General features: G+C 37.5%; 1 protein-coding gene across 4 annotated transcripts in view; it reads right to left on the bottom strand.

Annotated features, from left to right (window-relative positions):
- BDP1 (BDP1 general transcription factor IIIB subunit) overlaps positions 1 to 21742 on the bottom strand; it is an 85239-nt gene that overhangs the window by 8343 nt on the left and 55154 nt on the right. For 3 of the 4 annotated variants that reach the window (XM_086362103.1, XM_086362104.1, XM_086362105.1), the window contains exons 27-37: positions 20105 to 20141; positions 19536 to 19631; positions 17582 to 17810; positions 16938 to 17098; positions 14334 to 14484; positions 12193 to 12373; positions 10223 to 10286; positions 9650 to 9833; positions 8705 to 8909; positions 3793 to 3832; positions 1791 to 2055 (exon numbers count right to left, since the gene is read on the bottom strand). In XM_086362103.1, the coding sequence (XP_086218229.1) occupies positions 1791 to 2055; positions 3793 to 3832; positions 8705 to 8909; positions 9650 to 9833; positions 10223 to 10286; positions 12193 to 12373; positions 14334 to 14484; positions 16938 to 17098; positions 17582 to 17810; positions 19536 to 19631; positions 20105 to 20141 (1613 nt within the window). Of the gene's footprint in view, positions 1 to 1790; positions 2056 to 3792; positions 3833 to 8704; positions 8910 to 9649; positions 9834 to 10222; positions 10287 to 12192; positions 12374 to 14333; positions 14485 to 16937; positions 17099 to 17581; positions 17811 to 19535; positions 19632 to 20104; positions 20142 to 21742 lie in introns of those variants that run through there. The other variant, XR_015148957.1, reaches the window with a different exon arrangement.

Here is a 21742-nt window from a genome sequence, read left to right as displayed (position 1 = left end):
CTAGAGTAGTACTTATCAAGCTTAAAAGTGCCCACAAATCACCTGGGGAGCTTATTAAAATGAGGATTCTGACTGAGTTGAAGAGGAATGGGGCCCGAGTTCTGTATTTCTACTGAGTTCTCAAATGATGTCCCTGCTGTTGGTCCCAGGACCACATTTTGAGTAGGAAGACTCCAGAGTAGGGGTCAGCAAGCTATGATCCACATGCCAAATGCAGTCCACCAACCGATTATATAAGTTCACTGGAACAGAGCATGCTTATTTGTTTATATATATATATATATGATTATATAATCACAAGGTAATATATAATGTTCTATAGAACCCTTGTTCTAAAACCCAAACTCCCATGACATTGCCTTCATTCTATTTTAAGTGAAGTCGCTCAGTTGTGTCCGACTCTTTGAGACCCCATGGACTGTAGCCCACCAGGCTCCTCAGTCCATGGAATTTTCCAGGCAAGAGTACTGGAGTGGGTTGCCATTTCCTTCTATTTTAAGCGCATTCCTAATTCCAGAAAAGATGTAGTTTATATAACAAAAAGAACAGGTTTGTTAAATATGCTTTTTCAAGTTATATCCGTCCTTCCTCCCACTTTCCTTTAGTGGAGACTGATACGTATCCTCCCCTCTTCGATTCACCAGCACCACACTGATGATTTGAATGCTGCTGCTAAGCCAATAGACGTCCATAACCCAGCAGACTGGCTTCTAGTACTAGGACATAATGTGGGAGAAGCTGGTTGGGGCTTAAATTCCACACTTACTCTTATAGGCAGAAGCCAAAGCTGACCTCTTTGGTATGCCATGAGAGAGAGAAAGAAATGCACACATTATCTGGGACTTCAATAAAACAACTTCCAGACTACTTCTGATGGAGAAGGCAATGGCACTCCACTCCAGTACTCTTGCCTGGAAAATCCCATGGATGGAGGAGCCTGGTGGGCTGCAGTCCATGGGGTCTCGAAAAGTCAGACATGACTGAGCAACTTCACTTTCACTTTTCACTTTCATGCATTTCATGCATGGAGAAGGAAATGGCAACCCACTCCAGTGTTCTTGCCTAGAGAATCCCAGGGACGGGGGAGCCTGGTGGGCTGCCGTCTATGGGGTCGCACAGAGTCGGACACGACTGAAGTGACTTAGCAGCAGCAGCAGCAGACTACTTCTGATGTCAGCCCTATGCCTCACACCATCTACATCTGCACTGGGAGCTACTGTGTGGTAGAATAAATAATTATCAAAATAATAACCATGAACAATCTGAAAAAGAAAGTGTGCAATCCTAAATTCTAAAGATTTTCTATCTATAAGTCAAAGTTTCAGTACTGAAAATCCATCATCATCATTTAGTTGCTAAGTCATGTCCAACTCTTGCAACCCCATGGACTGTGGCCTGCCAGGAGCCTCTGTCCATGGGATTCTCCAGGCAAGAATACTGGGGTGGGTTGCCATTTACATCTCCAGAGAATCTTCACAACCCACGAACCAAACCTGGGTCTCCTGCATCGCAGAAGATTCTTTACCGACTGAGCTACGAGGGACGCCCTGACCTTAAAGTTAAGCTCTTGTCATATGGAACGTCCTCTGAAAGTGTGTGGCATTAACTGTATTTCCTTTGATGACACCCATTCCCTTTATATTAATGACAGAGGGGTATGTTCACAAAACACCATCCTTAGTATTGGACTTAGTGTTTATACATGTTACACCTATTCCATATAGGTTTAATTTATCCACTGAGAGCAAAATGTGGAGAGAAAAGAAACATCAAAGACTTTCTCATGATACCTGGTTAGGGGGCGGTTTGAAGACGATGTGATGCTACCCATTTGTTCAGACTCAGAAGCAGTACAAGTTCTTTCTTCCTTATCAGACACCATTGTCTCATCCTGAGGTAACTGAGATGCATTCTGTTCTTGTGTATCTGTTATTTTATCAAGAGATCCAGATCTGATACTCTGAGAAGCTGGTTCAAGTTGCTCTTTCTGAGGTTCTGAAATTGTCTGTATGTTTCCTGAGGTAGGGAAGATATCCTGTCCCTTGTAAGACTCCCCTTCAAAAAAGAAAAAAATGGTAAGCACATATGCTGAAATTAATATTCAATTATTCTGCAATATCTGAAGAAGAAAACCCATGATTATTCTATCGTGAACCTACTTTGATAAGCTAAATTAAAAATTAGTCAAGTTACTTGGACTGTTAGGAATTTTTTTATTTATCTTTCGCTGCACTGGGTCTTTGTTGCTGCATGCAGGCTTTCTCTAGTTGTGGCAAGCAGGGGCTACCATCTACTTGCAGCACACAGGTTTCTCACTGCAGTGGCCCCTCCACGCAGAGCACAAGCTCTAGGGCACTAGGGCTTAGCAGATGTCACATGCAAGCTCTAGAGTGCCTGGATTTCAGCAGTTGTGATGCAAGGCTTAGTTGCCCTTCAGCATGTGGGATCCTCCTAGACCAGGGATCGAACCTGTGTCCCCTGTACCAGCAGGCAGATTCCCAACCACTGGACCACCAGGGAAGTCCCAGGCATATTATAATAGGTCAAAGCTGTGGAACAGCTTCTACGTTCAGATATAAAATAGTTATATCAATATATCAATATTTTGACTTAGAAAAGCTTTCTACATAAATACTTCTTGAACTAGCAAAATGAAAAAGTATCACTTTCTAATCAAAGGGTAAAGCTAAGGTCAGAACGGCAGTCACCACAAAATCTACACACAATAAATGTTGGAGAGGGTGTGGAGAAAAGGGAAACCTCCTATACTGTTGGTAGGAATGTAAACTGGTACAGCCACTATGGAGAACAGTATGGAGGTTCCTTAAAAAACAAAATATAGAGATACCATATGATTCAGCAATCCCACTTCTGGACATATATCCAGAGAAAACTGTAGTTTGAAAAGATATGTGTACCCCAGTGTTCACTGCAGCATTAGCCAGGAAACGGAAGCAACCTAAATGTCCATCAATGGAGGAACGGACAAAGATATGGTGCCTATATTCAATGGAATATTACTCTGCCATTAAAAGGAATGAAATAATGCCACTTGACACAAAATGGATGGACCTAGGGATGTCATACTGAGTGAAGTCAGTCAGACACAGAAAGACAAATATCACGTGGTATCACTTATACGTGCAATCTACAAATGCACCTATTTACAAAACAGAAGTAAAAGTCACAGGTATAGAAAACAAACCTATGCTTACCAAGGAGGAATGGGGGGTGGGATAAATTGGGAGACTTGGACTGACACATACATACTACTATACATAAAACTAGATAACTAATAATAACCTACTGTACAGCATAGGGAACACTACTCAATACTCTGTCATGACCTATATGGGAATAAAATCTAAAAGTGGATATATGTATACGCATAACAGATTCACTGTGCTGTATAACAGAAAGTAACACAACACTGTAAATCAACTGTACTTCAATAAAAATTAAACACAAAAAAGGGTAAAGCTAACTAAGGACCTATAAAAACCCCCTTATACACAGCTTCCTAATTCCTTAAATGTAACTGTTGAGCTTTTACAGGAAATCCTGGAGTTCTATGGTTTTTTACTAAGTATAGGATGAAAGTAGCTTTTTAGGGCTATCAAAGTGCTAAACCTAAGATCTCAGAAGGGACCAAAAAGAAAACAAAACAAAACAAAACACCCTCTAACAATAAAGGCTTGACTCTTAGAGAAAAATGAGCAAGACTCATCTTCTATCCCAAATTTAAAAAATAGTTATGAGGGGTACTAAGCAAAATGCAATCACTTCACTCACCTGCTTCCTCCAAAACATCTGTTAATTCCTTTGAACACACCTGTTTCAAGGAAATTTACAAAAAAATATTACAGTTGTCAAAATTGATTTTATTTCCTTCCTTTAAAAAAAAAATTTCAACTTTTTTTTTTTTTTTTTACTTTTTTGGCTGCACTGCAAGGCATGTAGAACTTTCTGGACCAGGGAATGAACCATCACCTCCCGCAGCACAAGTGCAGAGTCTTAACCCCTAAACTACCAGGAAGTCCTCCTTCTTTCTTTCTTAAGTAAAGAAATTGGTGATCTCCTACAAAGCACTAGGATCAGACATGTTTCACAGGATTTCTATCAAACATTATGAAAACACTGTGATAGATGCTTCTATCAAACACTGCAGCTACTATTTAAATTATTCTGTAGCGTGACAGAAGAGGAAAAGCTTCCAAATGCCTTTTACAAATCAAGTGTAATATTGATCCAACTAAGCAGTTTTACATCAGTGCAAAAACATCAAATGAAGTATTACCAGCATAATTTAGCAGCACATCAAAAGACTAAAACATCATAATCAAACAGAGTTTGAGAATTCCCTGGCAGCCCGTTAGGACTTCACATTTTCACTGCCTAGGGCATGGGTTCAATCCCTGGTTGGGGGACCAACATCGCATAATCTGTTTGGCACAGCCAAGAAGTTTATTTCAGGAATGTAAAGATGACTCAGTATTTTAAAACATTAATACAAATCAACTGATCTGAAGAGAGAAATAGTCTCATCTCTCTATTTGCAGGAGAAGTATGAAATAGTATTCATTCTTGGGGGAAAAAAAAAACAAACTAAAATTGAATAGACAGGTATTTTGTTAACAATATAAAATATTAACTACTGCAGTCCAAAAGCCGGCATCCCATTTCATAAACACTGGACATATTCCCATTGAAGTCAGGAGTAAGAAAAAGATGTCCAATATCAGGGCTGTTTTCTGACTTTTTTAAAGTTATATCAGCCAATATAATTAGAAAAAGAGAAAGAAATTCAAGGTGTAAAAAGAAGAAAAGAATTAAAATTATATTTGCAGATGATATAACTGTTTACTTAGAAAACTCTTAAGAACCAACTGAAAAAATATTACACACAATGAGGGAAATTCTGTAAAGCATTCTAAATTAAAAGAACTTAATGATAATACTAACAACAACAAAAAAAAGATAAAATTCTTAGATACACCCCAGTAAGAAATAAACCAGATTTATATGAAGAAGAACTTAAAACAGCATTAAGAGACAGACACAAAAGAAGTCTTAAAGAAATGGAAAGATACACTGTTTCTGAATAGTACATTCAGCATCACATTTATGATGTCAGTTTTCTCTGTGTTAATCTGTCACGGTAACACGATCCTAACACAAGTACCAACAGGGATTTTTTTTTAAGCTCCAGATAAGCACATGCTAAAATTAATATAAACTTTAAAACATAATAAGCAACTAGGGAGATCTTGGAAAAAGAATAAAATTGTACTGGGGGTCAGGGAGGAGAACAGACTGTCCCTTTAAGATATTAAAGCACTTAAAAGGTACAATGATTTTAAAACAGTGTGAAACTGGCCCCAGAACAAACAGGTAAATCAATGTAGAAGAAAGGGAAATTTGGGAATATACCCAAATATTTATGGGAATTTTATTTAATTTTTAATATTTTTTTTCCTCCAAAACTACACTTTTATTTTATTTTCTGGTCTCGCAGTACAGCATACAGGATCTAATTTCCCCAACCAGGTACTGAACCTATGCCCCCTGCAATGGAAGCATGGAGTTTTAACCACCAGACCATCAGGGAAGTCCCCAAAAGTGGAATTTTAAATCGGTGGAGAAAAGATGAACTCTTCAATAAATGATGCTCGGACAAACAGATACGTATCTGGGGAAAATTAAGTTGGTTCCACTGTTCTTAAAACCAAAATAAATTCTAAACAAATCAATGATATTAATCAGAAGAATTTATATTAATTTCAAGGTAGACTTTCAGTATATAACGTAATCTCCACAGGCACACATAAAAAGACTAATTAAAAGAAAAAAATTTTTTTGAGCTTGTGGGATTTCAGTTCCCCTACCAGGGATTGAACCTGGGTCCTAGCAGTGAGAGCGCCAAGTTTTAACCATTGGATCATCAGGGAATAGCCCAAAAGGCTAATAAATTTGATTACAGAAAAATAAAAATCATTTGTATATCTAAGTGTAATGTATATACATTCTAGAATTTGAAATTATAACTTCGACTTTTCAGAAAATAAAACTCTCAAATAGGCCCAACAGACACTACACTATACATTCTTTTTTTTAAGATTTAGTCACTCCAAAGTACAGCTATCATTTTTTAACATGTGTGCTATGGTCAGTCATTCTGACTCTCTGTGACTACACAGACTATAACCTGCCAGGCTCCTCTCTGCTCATGGAATTTTCCAGGCAAGAATACTAGAATGGGTTGCCATTTCCTTCTCCAGGGGATCCTGCCAACCCAGGAACAGAACCCAAGTCTCTCATGTCTCCTGCATTGGCAGGCAGGTTCTTTACCACTGAGCCACCCAGGAAGCCTGTCATTTGTTAAATGGAATATTATAAACTGGTGGCATAATTTTGCATATAATGATATACTATGGTCTTTTTTCCATGTCATTAAATATACTTTTAAAACAAAATGAAACAATGTCTGCATAGAATGCTGACAAAATGTTGAAACTGGATGACAGATACATAGGGATACAAAGGCTAAGCACTGAAGAATTGATGCCTCCGACCTGTTGGTGCCGGCGAAGACTCTTGAGAGTCCCTTGGACTGCAAGGAGATCAAACCAGTCAATCCCAAAGAAAATCAACTCTGAACATTCATTGGAAGGACTGATGCTGAAGCTGGAGCTCCAATACTCTGGCCACCTAATGTGAACAGCCGACTCACTGTAAAAGACCCTGATGCTGGGAAAGACTGAAGGCAAAAGGAGAAGGGGACGACAGAGGATGAGATGGTTGGATGGCATCACCGACTCAATGGACATGAGTCTGAGCAAACTCTGGGAGACAGTGAAGGACAGGGAAGCCTGGTGTCCTGCAGTCCACAGGGTTGCAAAGAGCAGGACACGACTTAGCAACTGGACAACAACTACCTTTTTAAAAATTTCAAGACTGCCACATTAAAAAGTTAAGCAAAATAGTCTCCAGAAGAAAATCACAAAAAGTAGAATTAAAAGACAGCAACCTGAAGGAACTTCCCTGGTGGTCCAGTGGTTAAGAATCTGCCTTCCAGTGCAAGGGCTGAGGATTCGATCCCTGGTCAGGGAACTAGATACCACAGGGACACTCACGTGCAGGGCAACTCAGCCCGCACACCACAACTAGAGAAGCCCTACGCAAGCTGCAATTAGAAAAAGCCCCCTCACTGCAACGAAGACCCAGCGCAGCCAAAAAAAAAGACAGCAACCTAAGAAAAAAAAATTTGCAACTCATACACAAATATTCAAAATAGACAGTTCCTCTAAATCTATAAGATAAAGATCAACAAACCAAATTAAAAAAAGGGTAAAGAATACAGTCATGTCACAGGAAAGGAAATAAAACTGGATCTTAAGCATATGAAGTGAAGTGAAAGTCGCTCAGTTGTGTCCAACTCTTTGCGACCTCATGGACTATACAGTCCATGGAGTTCTCCAGGCCAGAATACTGGAGTGGGTAGCCTTTCCCTTCTCCAGGGGATCTTTCCAACACAGGGATCGAACCCAGGTCTGCATTGCAGGCAAATTTTTTACGAGCTGAGCCACAAGGGAAGCCCTAAGTATATGAAAAGATGTTCAACTTTACACGTACTAAGAGAAATTAAAAATTATTCTGGAATACCATTTTTTAAACTATTAGATATAGAAGACTATACCACTTCTGTTCTCTGCTATAATCTAAGGACTACTGGTCTTCAACCATTCTTTTGAGAATATAGATTCTAATCTTTCCATACTGTAGTACCTTATGATGAGTACCAGAAACAAAAACAGAGAGGATGCTTAACAAACCTACAACACAGAGGCCGGTAACTGAATCTGCACAGTACTGTCAGGCATCCCTGAGGTTTACGACTGAGCTCAAGAAGTCTGTATTTTGCAAGGAAACATTTCAAAAAGAAAAGAGAGCAAAAGAAATGCCCTGGAACATGAAGAAATATGGTGTACTCAAGAAACTGAAAAATGGCCAAAGTAAGGCAGAGACCAGCACAAGATGAGATTAGACACAGAAAACAACCAAATAAACAAACAGGGCCTTAGAGGTTTGGTTTTATTCCTAAGAGCAATGGGAAGCTTTAAACATTATGATAATGGTAGTGATGATATTCCCAGGTGGCCCTAGTAGTAAAGAATCCGCCTGCCAATTCAGGAATTCAAGAGTCGTGGGTTTTATCCCTGGGATGGGAAGATACCCTTGAGAAGGAAATGGAAACTCACTACAGTACACTTGCCTAGAAAATCCCATGGACACAGAAGCCTGGCAGACTACAGTCCAAGGGGTTGCAAAGAGTTGGACATGACTGAGCGTGCACGCGCACACACACACACACGTAGGATCACTATTACCATCTTACACAATAGGGAACTCATTCAGTATCGTTCCTAAGATCCCACAGCTTTTAACTGGTACAGCCAAAATCCACATCTGTATGATGCTTTCAGTCTTATCTTTAGCCAATGACAATGAACTGGGAATGGGTTTCCTGAGTAACATCTATCAATTTCCACCTAGAACTAGTAGAAAGTAAAAGTCCAAAACCAGTTTTATCTGGATTATTTATGGTAGAAACTATTAGAACTATGTTTATATAAAGAGTCTAAATGAAGAACAGAAATAGGTCCACTGATATGGCCATCTTACTTGTTTAATGATTTCCTCTTACCTCAGAGGTATATTTTTGACAATCATCTATTGAAGTGAGTGAAGTTTTTTTGGCAGGAGGCACATGGTCACTTTCATCAAGGCTACAATGATATCTCTTCCTAGATACAAGATCCAAATTAGCAGCAGAGTTTTCTGAACCATCTCTTTCAGAATTAGATAAACACACGTCATCTTGACCAACTGAAGTTACTGGAAAACTGATACTGCATAGAAAATACACACACAGTAAATTAATTACTTAATGATGTTAAAGGCTGAGCTACTCTCAAGAAAACTACCAAAGAAACTTCTAAATAACTAATATATACATGGCCACGATCACAAAAATGTTAGTTTTCAGCTCCATTCATACTTAAGATCTCACAACTTAAATTCCATAATACTGAATTAAATCTGAGGCATCAAAATGTTTTGTCAGTAAAGTTAAATTTTAGTCTAAAGTATTTCTTCCTAATATGAAAGGCTTCAATTTCAGATGTTACTTGATAGACAATTAAGCATCTTAACCAATGACTATTAAAATACAACTTAAGAATTTTACAGCAAAGAAAATGAGTATCTCAAATATTTTAAAGTACATCCTCTTTGTACTATTTTTGTAAATTTCTGTGAATGTATATTTATTTCAGAATTTAAAATATATGTAAATGTATACAATGTAGCCACATCTTTAACAGATGATATTTTATGATCCACATTGCTAATTTTTTTTAGCTTTCAAAATACTTAAAATACCAACAAAGTTTCACACAAAGTATTATACGTTTAAATGGCAACTTTATCATATAAAATCAGTAATTTTTCTCTAACTTATCACATAATTACTAAATAAGATCTCCATGACAATTACAAATAAGGTTGGTGAATGGCTTATTCAATCAATACTATTCAATTCATAAAGCATCCCTTCCTCCTAGCAAAAACAGGTCAGATGATTCATTACCTCGTGTCTTCTCTTTCTTTTGTATTCGCTGATTTGACCAATATGGGCGCCGGCAGTAAAGGATTTGGCATTAACTGCACAGTGCTATCAGCATATTCTTCTACTGCATGAGTTGGGATTTCCACCAGAGTTAAAATGAAAGCTTGTTCATCCTCACCATCCTGATGTACATTAACTAGATTGACTATCAAAGTTTCAAAGTTAGAAATGAAAAGCTGAACCGTGAAGTGACAGAAAATCACTAATTTATTTCATTTCTGAAAAGTCTCATGACAATTTATCCCAAAGGATAAAAAAACTAAATTACACCCCTCAAGAAATAAGTAAATAAAGAGTAATTTCGTAAAGGATAAAGATGATTCTCTATTGAGAAGATTTACAATTCCTTTTTAATAAGAATTATAATTCTGAATAACAAAGCTTATATACAAAATATTTCAAGTGTCTTTTAAAAAAAAATTTAAGGCCATCATAGACCAATAAAACTGCTTTTTTTTTTTCTATAGTCAAATGGGGAGTAAGTAAAAAACATACTATTAAGTTCTACAATACCACTGAAGCAGATTATCATACCTGTTAGGTCTTGAAGATCGTTTACATTCTCTTGCTGGACTTCTGGAATACCAGTTGGTATACACTGCCATAAAAAATTAAATAAAAGAGTAAGGTTAACCAAATCTAAGTTTTAAAAAGATTTCCTGACAATGTGAACAGCTACTGTTTCAAAACTCAACAACTTAGCTAACCTAAGCAGAGAATTTTTCAGGTGTTTTGAAACTTTCAGATGTACCAATAAAATGTTGATTAATTTAAATAAATACACATATATACACAAAGGAATTATAAATAAATTGTTAAGTATGTGTAGAATATGAAACGATTTTTGAAGTAATAGAAAAGGGAGACACAAACCGCTCAACCTTCTCTCTATCCCCATCTCAGCAGCTACCGCACCACTAGGAGGTGACATGTATATAGAAGCAAACTGGTCTCTGCCTCCAGCATGGCTCCATCCAATCTGTTTTCCACAAAACTGTAAACACCGTTTTCTCTAAAATACAATTCCAATTATAATTCTCCACTGCTTAAGATCTTAAAACTTTCATTTTGCAACCAACAATGTCAGTTAATTGATTCAGGCAAGAATCATCAATGCAAACTAAATTACTAAATGGAAAAGGTGCTATTTTAACAGAGAAATCTGGTGGGTACCATTCTACCCCAGAGATCAGTTAGTATCACCAATAAGGGGATAAACTGACATTATGTGTCCCCTGATATGATCAGTTCAGTTCAGTCGCCCAGTCGTGTCCGACTCTTAGAAACCCCATGGACTGCAACACAAGAGTAAAACATCACCTCTATAGTAACTCTTGCCAAAAGACACATAACTTGAGTCTATAATGAGGAAGCAATAAAAGAAATCCAGGTTGCACACTAGCTTGGACTCTTCTAAAACGTCAAGTACACAAAAGAGGAAAAAGAGCAGGAGGACAACTCTAGATTATAAGAGTAAAAAGAAACGACAGCTAAATGCAACGTAAAAGGCTTGACTGGAACTGAGTGTGATAATAGTACTATCATTTCTCTGTAAGGAAACGTCCCTGGTCTTATAGAAACTGTGGAGTATTTGTGGGTGAAGGCTCATGTCTATAGCTTGCTTTCAAATGGTTTAGTTTTTTTTAAAGTATCTACCAAGATGGACAGCAACCCACAGAGAAAGTAATGTTTATAGCCAGGAATGCATGCAAATGAGGCAAAATGTTAACAGATTTCTATGTCAGATTCTGGCAACTGTTCTCTAAACTTGAAATTATTTCCAAATAAAAAGTAAAAATTAAAAAAATTGGGCAGTAGGGGAAAATTCAGTAACTTTGGATATAACCCAAACTCCTTAGCAAGCCATAAAAACTCCTTTTATGATATGTCCCCAGGCTGCCTAACTTCATCTCTAAGCACTTTTTTCATTTATATTCCACTCAAAACTATTTATATAGTCCCAGAGCATGTCATGCTGTTTCACACTTGTTCTTCATCCACGTTCCTCTCCCTTCACCGGGCTAATTCATACTTGTTCTTCCAGATTAAGGATTTGCTCAGAGCTGGATGCACATTAGAATAACTACAGGAACTTGAAGCAAGAATTCTCTCTGTATAAAACACTTCCTTTTTTAAAACTTGTACACAAAGCTAGCCATTGGTTATTTTATCTCTATGTTCCAGAGACTAAAAACACACTCAATAAAAATTCTACCACATACATTCTCAGAAAAGGAAAATTATAGGGAAAGAAGAAAAGATTAGTCGCTGTCAGAAGCTGGGGGTGGAGAGGAGGAGTGACTAAAAAAGGACACTGGAAAATTTTGAAAGTGATGGAATTGTTTATGTATCAGTTATATAATGATATATGTTTTTTATGTATCAGTTATATAATGATATATGTTTATCAAAACTTGTTAAATTATACTCTAAAAAGGGTGAAATTTATTGTGCGTAAATTAGAACTAGCTAGCCACTCCCTGTTATATTTTACATCCTTTTACCTTTGGCACATTTAGTGTAAGCACAGGGTCTCCATTAAAGTCCTTTCCCAGAGGCTCTTCAACAGAACTCTCACCAAGACCCATGCCCAAACCACATGTATGGGGCCCTGACTCAGAATAAACAGCTGGAGCAACTGATGATATCGGAACTTCTTCAGATCTCCGTTCTTGATCTTCACCTCTGAAAGACAGGTTAGTATATATCTGAAATCAAGGAGACAGCCACAGAATAATATTTAGAGCTGGTATGTCAAGGTTCATCTCATTTAATGGTTTTCCAACTTTTAAGACATACTAAATGCAGTGAAAGAAATCAAAGAGGACACTAATAGATGGAGAAATATACCATGTTCATGGATCAGAAGAATCAATATAATGAAAATGAGTATACTACCCCAAAGCAATCTATAGATTCAACGCAATCCCTATCAAGCTACCAACGGTATTTTTCACAGAGCTAGAACAAACAATTTCACAATTTGTATGGAAATAAAAAAAACCTCGAATAGCCAAAGCAATCTTGAGAAAGAAGAATGGAACGGGAGGAATCAAACTGCCTGACTTCAGGCTATACTACAAAGCCACAGTCATCAAGACAGTATGGTACTGGCACAAAGACAGAAATACAGATCAATGGAACAAAATAGAAAGCCCAGAGATAAATCCATGCACATATGGACACCTTATCTTTGACAAAGGAGGCAAGAATATACAATGGATTAAAGACAATCTCTTTAACAAGTGGTGCTGAGAAAACTGGTCAACCACTTGAAAAAGAATGAAACTAGAACACTTTCTAACACCATACACAAAAATAAACTCAAAATGGATTAAAGATCTAAACCTAAGACCAGAAACTATAAAACTCCTAGAGAACAAAGGCAAAACACTCTCCGACATACATCACATCAGGATCCTCTATGACCCACCTCCCAGAATATTGGAAATAAAAGCAAAAATAAACAAATGGGACCTAATTAAAATCAAAAGCTTCTACACAACAAAGGAAACTATAAGCAAGGTGAAAAGACAGCCTACAAAATGGGAGAAAATAATAGCAAATGAAGTAACTGACAAACAACTAATCTCAAAAATATACAAGCAACTCCTGCAGCTCAATTCCAGAAAAATAAACGACCCAATCAAAAATGGGCCAAAGAACTAGACATTTCTCCAAAGAAGACATACAGATGGCTAACAAACACGTGAAAAGATGCTCAACATCACTCATTATCAGAGAAATACAAATCAAAACTACAATGAGGTACCATTTTACGCCAGTCAGAATGGCTGTGATCCAAAAGTCTACAAGCAATAAATCTTACACTGTTGGTGGGAATGCAAACTAGTACAGCCACTATGGAGAACAGTGTGGAGATTCCTTAAAAAACTGGAAATAGAACTGCCTTATGACCTAGCAATCCCATTGCTGGGCATACACACTGAGGAAACCAGAACTGAAAGAGAAAGGAGTACCCCAATGTTCCTTGCAGCACTGTTTACAATAGCCAGGACATGGAAGCAACCTAGATGCCCATCAGCAGACGAACGGATAAGAAAGCTGTGGTACATATACACAATGGAGTATTACTCAGCCATTAAAAAGAATTCATTTGAATCAGTTCTAATGAGGTGGATGAAACTGGAGCCTATTATACAGAGTGAAGTAAGCCAGAAAGAAAAACACCAATACAGTATACTAACGCATATATCTGGAATTTAGAAAGATGGTGATGATAACCCTGTATGCGAGACAGCAAAAGAGACACAGATGTATAGACAGTCTTTTGGACTCTGTGGGAGAGGGCGAGGGTGGGATGATTTGGGAGAACGGCATTGAAATATGTATAATATCATATATGAAACGAATTGCCAGTCCAGGTTCAATGCAGGATACGGGATGCTTGGGGCTGGTGCACTGGGACGACCCAGAGGGATGGAATAGGGAACACGGGTACACCTGTGGCAGATTCATGTTGATGTATGGCAAAACCAATACAATATTGTAAAGTAATTAGCCTCCAATTAAAAAAAAAAAAAAGACATACTAAATGCAATAGAACAAATTTTCACAGCTACTGCTTATGGTCAAAGTTGACCCAGAATATGAAGCAAATCCCAGAACATCTTTCCTCTCTTACCTTTCAGTTAGGTGTGTTTCTTGTGAAATACTGGTCTCTTCAATACCATGTACAGATGCCACCTTGCTCTGCTCTGTACTCTCTGTTGCTGTAACTGACCCAAGGTTTTTATCTTCTAATGCTGTTTCTTGAGAAGCATTTTTCTCAGTTTCTTAAATAAAAAACACATTTAAAACATAGACTTTATAAAATAGTAAAGTCAAAATTAGAAATATATTCTTTTTTCAAAGATTACCATACAGTGGCTCTTCCAAACTTCTCTTAATCCAAAAAGCAAGCTTTTTCACGTGGCAGAAAGGTGGTCTGGGCCAGTTACACTTTTTATCGTAAATGAGATAATTAATGCATCTGCACTGCACCTATTTCACTCCTGGCAGCCACAACAATTATTAGCTCAGTTCAGTCACTCAGTCATGTCTGACTCTTTGAGACCCCATGGACTGTAGCACACCAGGCTTCCCTGTCCATCACCAACAACTATATTTCTACTTTATTATAACAGCAGTATAATCAGAAACACACATACAAAGAGGTTTAGAGGTGGGTACTCATGAAGTCTGGCTGTCCACCCTAGGGGAAGTGTTGGGGAGAGAGCTGATCTGTAAAGAACAATGTCACAAATAGGAAGACAATGATGTCACTATAAAGAGGTAACTGGACCCTGCACACTGGATCTTCTGGGTACTGCTCAAGCCAAAGAAATGAATTTACTAACTGAATCACAGGCACTGCTGGCTCAAAAGAAATATCAGAAACCAGGAACCCCCAAACAGGGGGAAAATGATGCTAAATATTCAGATCCTCTACATATGGAGAGGACTGAATACAATCTAGGCAGCCTACCACTGCTTTTCCTGCTCCCACTAGTACCCTAGGGGGTTGAGACCTTGACAAGAAGGGCAGATGCAAAAGGAAGTGGGACTAGGGTTCAACATGTAAGTCACAATATAGTAAGGCCATTGAAAAAACTGAATAAATTAAATTGAAAAAATGGAACAAGAGCACTATGCAATCATATGGAAAGATGTTTTTTCACTATTTAAAATTTAAATAATTAAAAATTTAAATTTAAATATTTTTTTCAATCTTTAAAAATGGAATGCACTAACATAAAGAACTCAATAATGAAAACCAACTCAATTCTAAAATGAGCATGGATCTTGAGAGACGTTTTTCTAAAGAAGATATGCAAATAAGCACATAAAAAGATACTCAACATCATTAGTTAAAAGGGAAATAAAATGCAAATCAAAACCACCAAGATAGGACTTCACACCCACTAAGATAGCTATACTCAAAGAGACAAATACTAACAAAGGTTTGGGTGGATACAAAGAAATTGATACCCTCACTGAATGTTGGCGGAAATATAAAATGGTGTAGCTGTATTTGAAAATTTGGCAGTATCTCAAAAGATTACCCAACAATTCCACTTGTAGGCATAAACCCAAGAGAAATAAAAGCACAAGCCCACACAAACACATAAACGAATGTTCTTAGCAGCATTATTTATAAAATCCAAAAGGTGAATATACTAACCACTGAACTGTACTTTTTTTTTTGGCAGGGGGTCGGGGGGTACACGCAGCGCAGCTTGTGGGATTTTAATTCCCTAACCAGGGATTGAACCCATGCAGTGGAAGCATGCAGTCCTAACCACTGGACTGCCAGGGGATTCCCAAATTGTACACTTTAAATGGTGAATTCTATGGTATATGAGTTATCTCAACAAAACCACCACCTTCAAGAAATGCTGGACAGTAGATATAATATGCATATATTTTTGTTCTTGCTGAAAGGAATATACATGTGTGTACATATATGTGTGTATGTGTGTATATACATACACCCTTATTTAGATCCTCATGTGCATAAAACATTCCTGCTGCTGCTGCTAAGTCACTTCAGTTGTGTCCAACTCTGTGCGACCCCATAGACGTCAGCCCACCAGGCTCCCCTGTCCCTGGGATTCTCCAGGCAAGAACAATGGAGTGGGTTGCCATTTCCTTCTCCAATGCATGAAAGTGAAAAGTGAAAGTGAAGTCGCTCGGTCGTGTCCAACTCTTAGCGACTCCATGGACTGCAGCCTACCAGGCTCCTCCATCTATTGGATTTTCCAGGCAAGAGTACTGGAGTGGGGTGCCATTGCCTTCTCGAAAACATTCCTGGAAGTCCATAATAAAAACTGATACTGGAAATGGGATTAGGGGACTGGGAAACCAAGAAAGGAGGGGGTTTAAAAAATTTTTCCCTTTTGGGTACCGTCTTGTTTTCTGCCACATGCATGTATGCCTAAGAGATGTATGCTTGAGTACTGACATATAAACAGACACAGAGAAATATATATATATATATATACACATACATATATATATATACACAAAGAGAAAATTCGATCAAGTAAATATAGGGAAAGGGTAATAACTACTGAAACTAGTTGGTGGATTTATGGGTATTTTATAGCTCATTCTACTTTCTGTATGTTTTAACTTTTTAATAGTCAGGTTAAAATAATTGCAACAACTGAATATCCCATTTGAAATGACAATAAAATTTCTTGTGACAAAGTAATTTTGTAACTTTTAAGGGAACAATAAAGTTTACCTCTTTGAATTTCCACTTCTTCTCCTTTAGTTACAAACAAACTAGGAACTTTCTGATGAGCACCAAATCTCTTGGTCCCTAAAATCTTCTTAAGATTTGGCTTGGGCTTGGCAAATCTACTTCTCTTTCTCAAATTATTGGTCACTTCAGAAGTTGTAGTCCTAGAAACAGGTGAGAAGAGAAACTGATCAACTGTGGAAAAAGTCTCTCTCTCACATTGATTCCCTCTATCCAGCACTGGTACAGTTAAATGCCATCTTCTCAGGAGCTACATCATCTAGGGTGTTTATATCTTAATGCTAAAATTATTACATGGTAGAAATATCTAAAAGCTTTGAGAAAAGAAGAGAATCTGGACCAGGTCTGTAAAACGGGAACTATATTTACATAGGACGGTTTCTTTAAAGCTTAAAACATGCACTGTGGTTAATTTTAATATGTAAACCATTAAACTAAAATCAAAATCAGCTAATCCTTACTTTTAAAGGGTGAAAAACTAGCACTGCCCACTTTACATTTAATTAATTATTACTCAAAGGTATTAGCCAAGCTGATGGTTGGTTTATATATATTTATAAATTGAACACTATAATTTATTTTGTAAAGCTCAAAAAACAGTAATAGTTTAATAAAGCAAAATAAACCTGGATGATATAGTATTTTCCTTTACTTCTTCTGTCAAACCAATTTCTTCTTTAGTGTTCTGTTTATCCACATCCAATACAATCTTGTTTTCTTCTACTGATGGAGATGTACTATGGACAGATGAAGAAGGTTCCTGACATTCATGAACAGTTTTGAGATTTACATTATCTGGCCTAAAAGGAATATGGCTTTGATCGATTGAATGAGCATCAGGAAGTATACATATTCCTATTGCAGAAAAAAACAGAAAATTAAAATTGACACAAATAGATGTCCAAATAAATCCTTCAACATGCAGCAACTGCCAAATTTTTTTTTTTTTTTTAATTTTTTTTTTTGCAGGGGAGTGCGGCCACCACCACACTGCACAACATGTTGGATCTTAGTTCCCTAACCAGGGACTAAATCCGTATCCCCTGCAGTGGAAGCACAGTTTTAATCACTGGACCACCAAGGAAGTCCCTAATATTTTTTTTTTGAGTAAACAATGTGTTAAAGATTTATTAAATTCATTAAGGATAGGACTGAAGGAATGATAAAATGGGTAAAACACATTTGAGAAACTAAATATCTGTATTATTTTTAAAGTATGCTCTTTCTGGTTCCAAGTTTAAATTTATGACCTCATATCTCATGCTAGCAACTTGACATGTTCTAAGTTTAATAATTCTTACAGACTGAAACTTTGTTATTATAAATAAATCCTTTTGTTACTTCCAGTAACTATATAACCTCAGATGAATTTCAAGACAGGATTATCTTTATTTATGATTTTTTAAAACCAGTATTTTACGTGCTAGACATTTGTGACAGGTTGCAATGCAATACTTTCCCATTGAAAAAGGGGTCCTACAGGGAACACAAATCAAGAGACTTCCCTGATAATTATACAGTTATAGGCCTAGAAGGCTGACACTTCAATGGCAGGTTACTCGTCAAGAGTAACCTGCAGTTAAAATAATTAACAGCAGCATAATTAACATAATTATCTATTTAATATACTTAAAGTAGAAGGCAGGCTTCCCAGGGGGCACAGAGGAAAAGAATCCACCTGTCAATCCAAGAGATGCAGGTTAGATCCCTGGGAAGTAGGAAAAGGCTACCTACTCCGGTATTCTTCCCTGGAAAATTCCATGGGCATAGGAGCCTGGCGGGCTACAGTCCACGGGGTCACAAAGAGTTGGACATAACTGAGTGCGCGCGCCTATGCGTGCGCGCACACACACACACACACACACACACACACACACAAAGTAGAAGGTACTTTGACAGTAAAGACCACAGGCTAAAATAAAATACTAAAAGTCTTGGCTGACACATATTTAGACTAACATAATAGTCTAAATAATCTCTGTGACTGCTACCATCCTCCACACTGTATTTGACTGTCATGGAATTGAGACGTCTATCTAAAGCAGCAGCTTCTCCACCAAAGAAACATGCACAGAGTGATCAGTGATCAATGAACTTAGCTGACCAATGATACTTATTGGTATTGATAAAGGTAGAGGATTCAGCAGATTAACTATTCCATGAATACCTATTATCCTTAGTAAACCCAGTGCACTACGTGAAAACGGAGGCCACTACATTTGGAGGGCCAAGTAGGTAGGATGGATCAATACATGTGTGTGTGTGCGTGTGTGTGTTTAATCGCTCAGTTGTGTCTGACTTTTTTGCGACTCCATGGACTGTAGTCTGCCAGGCTCCTCTGTTTATGGGGATTCTCCAGGCAAAAATACTGGAACGGGCTGCCATGCCCTCCTCCAGGGGAGCTTCCCAACCCAGGGATCATATACATACATATTACCTTTTCTAGAAAAATAACAAAGTGACACTAACTTCAAATATAAAAAGGCAGATAGTCACTTAATATTCAAATATGAGTATAATCTCTTAAACACTGGATTTTAAAGGTTTCTTCTTTTGTTAGGACTTCTCTTTTATTCTTACCATCACTCTGTTCTGGGCTAATCTCTGACTGCAGCACCAGATCTCCCATAGTCAGTAGGGTTATGGCAGCTTCAGTGCTCCCATCGTTGGTACTTTCTGAAAAACCAAACCAACATTAATAGAAGAATGAATCTGGAAAATTAAGTTTGTTTCTTTAGAAAAGAATTTCAATGTAGATGTTTACCCTCTATTAACAAGTTTCCATACCACTAACCCCTTACCAGGGTAGTGTTTCATTCAGTTTATATACTACAAATAAAGAAAGTTAACAACTGTTGACTTTAACCCACTGAAAGTGCCTCCTTCCCATTAAATAACTCAATAGCTTCAAAGGAAATATTCACATCTGTGCATTATCAGAGAAAATACATACTCCTTTATTAAACAGTTAATCACTCTTAAACCAGCATTCCAAGAATCCAAGTTTCTCCTAGAAATAATACATTCACCTGCTAAATCTTCTCCTTCAACTTTTCAGCAAACTGACTCATTTACTATCACCACTGCTAAATCACTGTGCTTGTTGGGGTTAACCAAGAATTTTTAGCAGTTTCCTTATTAACAGTTACCTGTTTCAGCTTGGGAATGTCCACCTACGGTCATTTCCTAAAACAGCAAAAGAAAACCATTAATAATATCTTATGTATTTTCCCAAATACATGTTCTGTATATCAAAAAGCACTACATTTTACAGGTCTTTCAGTGCCTGTGGTTACAATGGAGTAGAAATTTATAATTATTTATAACATTTCATAAAACAACAGAAATGGAGTTTAACAGTCAAATATTTTCAACTCTTGCTCCTTCTTTTACCTTTTCCTTATATGCAAATTTTAACTGTAGTCATATGTAACAAGCATCTGCCTTTCTTATTCACTTTCATAATCCTTCAACTTTAGTCATACCTGCTACTAGTTTTGACCCAATGGAAACCAAGGTCGGAAGAATATCATGAATTCTTTATACTACTAGTTGGCTTCAAACTTTAAAAACTTTTAGCAAATTAAGAACGTATAGGGGATTCTCTGATGGCTCAGTGGTAAAGAATCAATCTGCCAATGCAGGAGACCTGGATTCAATCTCTGATCCAGGAAGATCCCACAGGCCGTGAACAACTAAGCCTATGCCCTGCAACTACTGAGCCTGTGCTCCAGAGCCTGGGAGCCACAACTATTGAGCCCACATTCTGCAACCACTGAAGCCCAGAGGCCGTAGAGCCCCTACTATGCAACAAGAGAAGCCACCAAAATAAGAAATCCGCACACTGCAACTAGAGTAGCCCCTGCTCTCTGCAACTAGAGGAAAGTCAGTGCAGCAGCCAAGACCTAGCACAGCCAAAATAAATTAAGTAATCATTTAAATAAATAAATAATGCATTAAAATTTAAAAAAAAGAGAGAGAGAGAAGTAGTTACAGGATTTATGCCCAGCATGGCAACATGAGGAGCTCTGCTGGCCCTCTCCCCAATGAAACTGGCAACATTTATTAAAGAGCCACCATTTAAAGCCTCTAGATCTTAAAGGCATAAGATGCTCATATGTTTGAAAAACTGTTGAAAATTCAGTAACAAAGGTGAAAGTCCGTCCTATTTGAACTAAGACTGTTCTCTCCCTCCTTTCAACTCAGTGAGGCAGAAACTCTACCTCAGACTGCTGCAACCAACAAAACTGGGACCTTTCTCCCTGTGGGCCACAGCTGGAGGGCTTTCAGTTCCTGATATCACAAAAAATTTGGTACCAGATTATCATAGATAATAGACTAGTATCTATTATGAATATGGACAAAAAAAATCCTCCATGAAATACTAGCAAATTGAATCCAACAACATAAAAAAATTATATGCCATAACTAAGAAGAATTTATCCCAGGGATGCAATTTTTCGGTTTAACATCCAAAAATCAAATCAATGTGTTACATCATATCAATATAATAAAAGATAATAATTAGATGATCATCTCAAGAGGTGCAGAAAGAGCATATGACAAATTCCAACAGTCTTTCATGATAAAACACTTAACACAAAGTAGGAACAGAATGGAACTTTTCAATTTGGAAAAGGGCACCTATGAAAAATCCAGAGCTAACATCAAACTGGACATGGAACAACAGACTGGTTCCAAATAGGAAAAGGAGTACGTCAAGGCTGGATATTGTCACCCTGCTTATTTAACTTACATGCAAAGTACATCATGAGAAACGCTGGGCT

Source organism: Bos grunniens, chromosome 20, assembly GCF_055505025.1.
Source record: "Bos grunniens cultivar Pamir isolate PY7600 chromosome 20, Bosgru_T2T1.0, whole genome shotgun sequence".
Taxonomy (NCBI): domain Eukaryota; kingdom Metazoa; phylum Chordata; class Mammalia; order Artiodactyla; family Bovidae; genus Bos; species Bos grunniens.
Note: the sequence above shows the minus strand (reverse complement) of the source record. Positions and strands in the feature narration are given on the sequence as shown.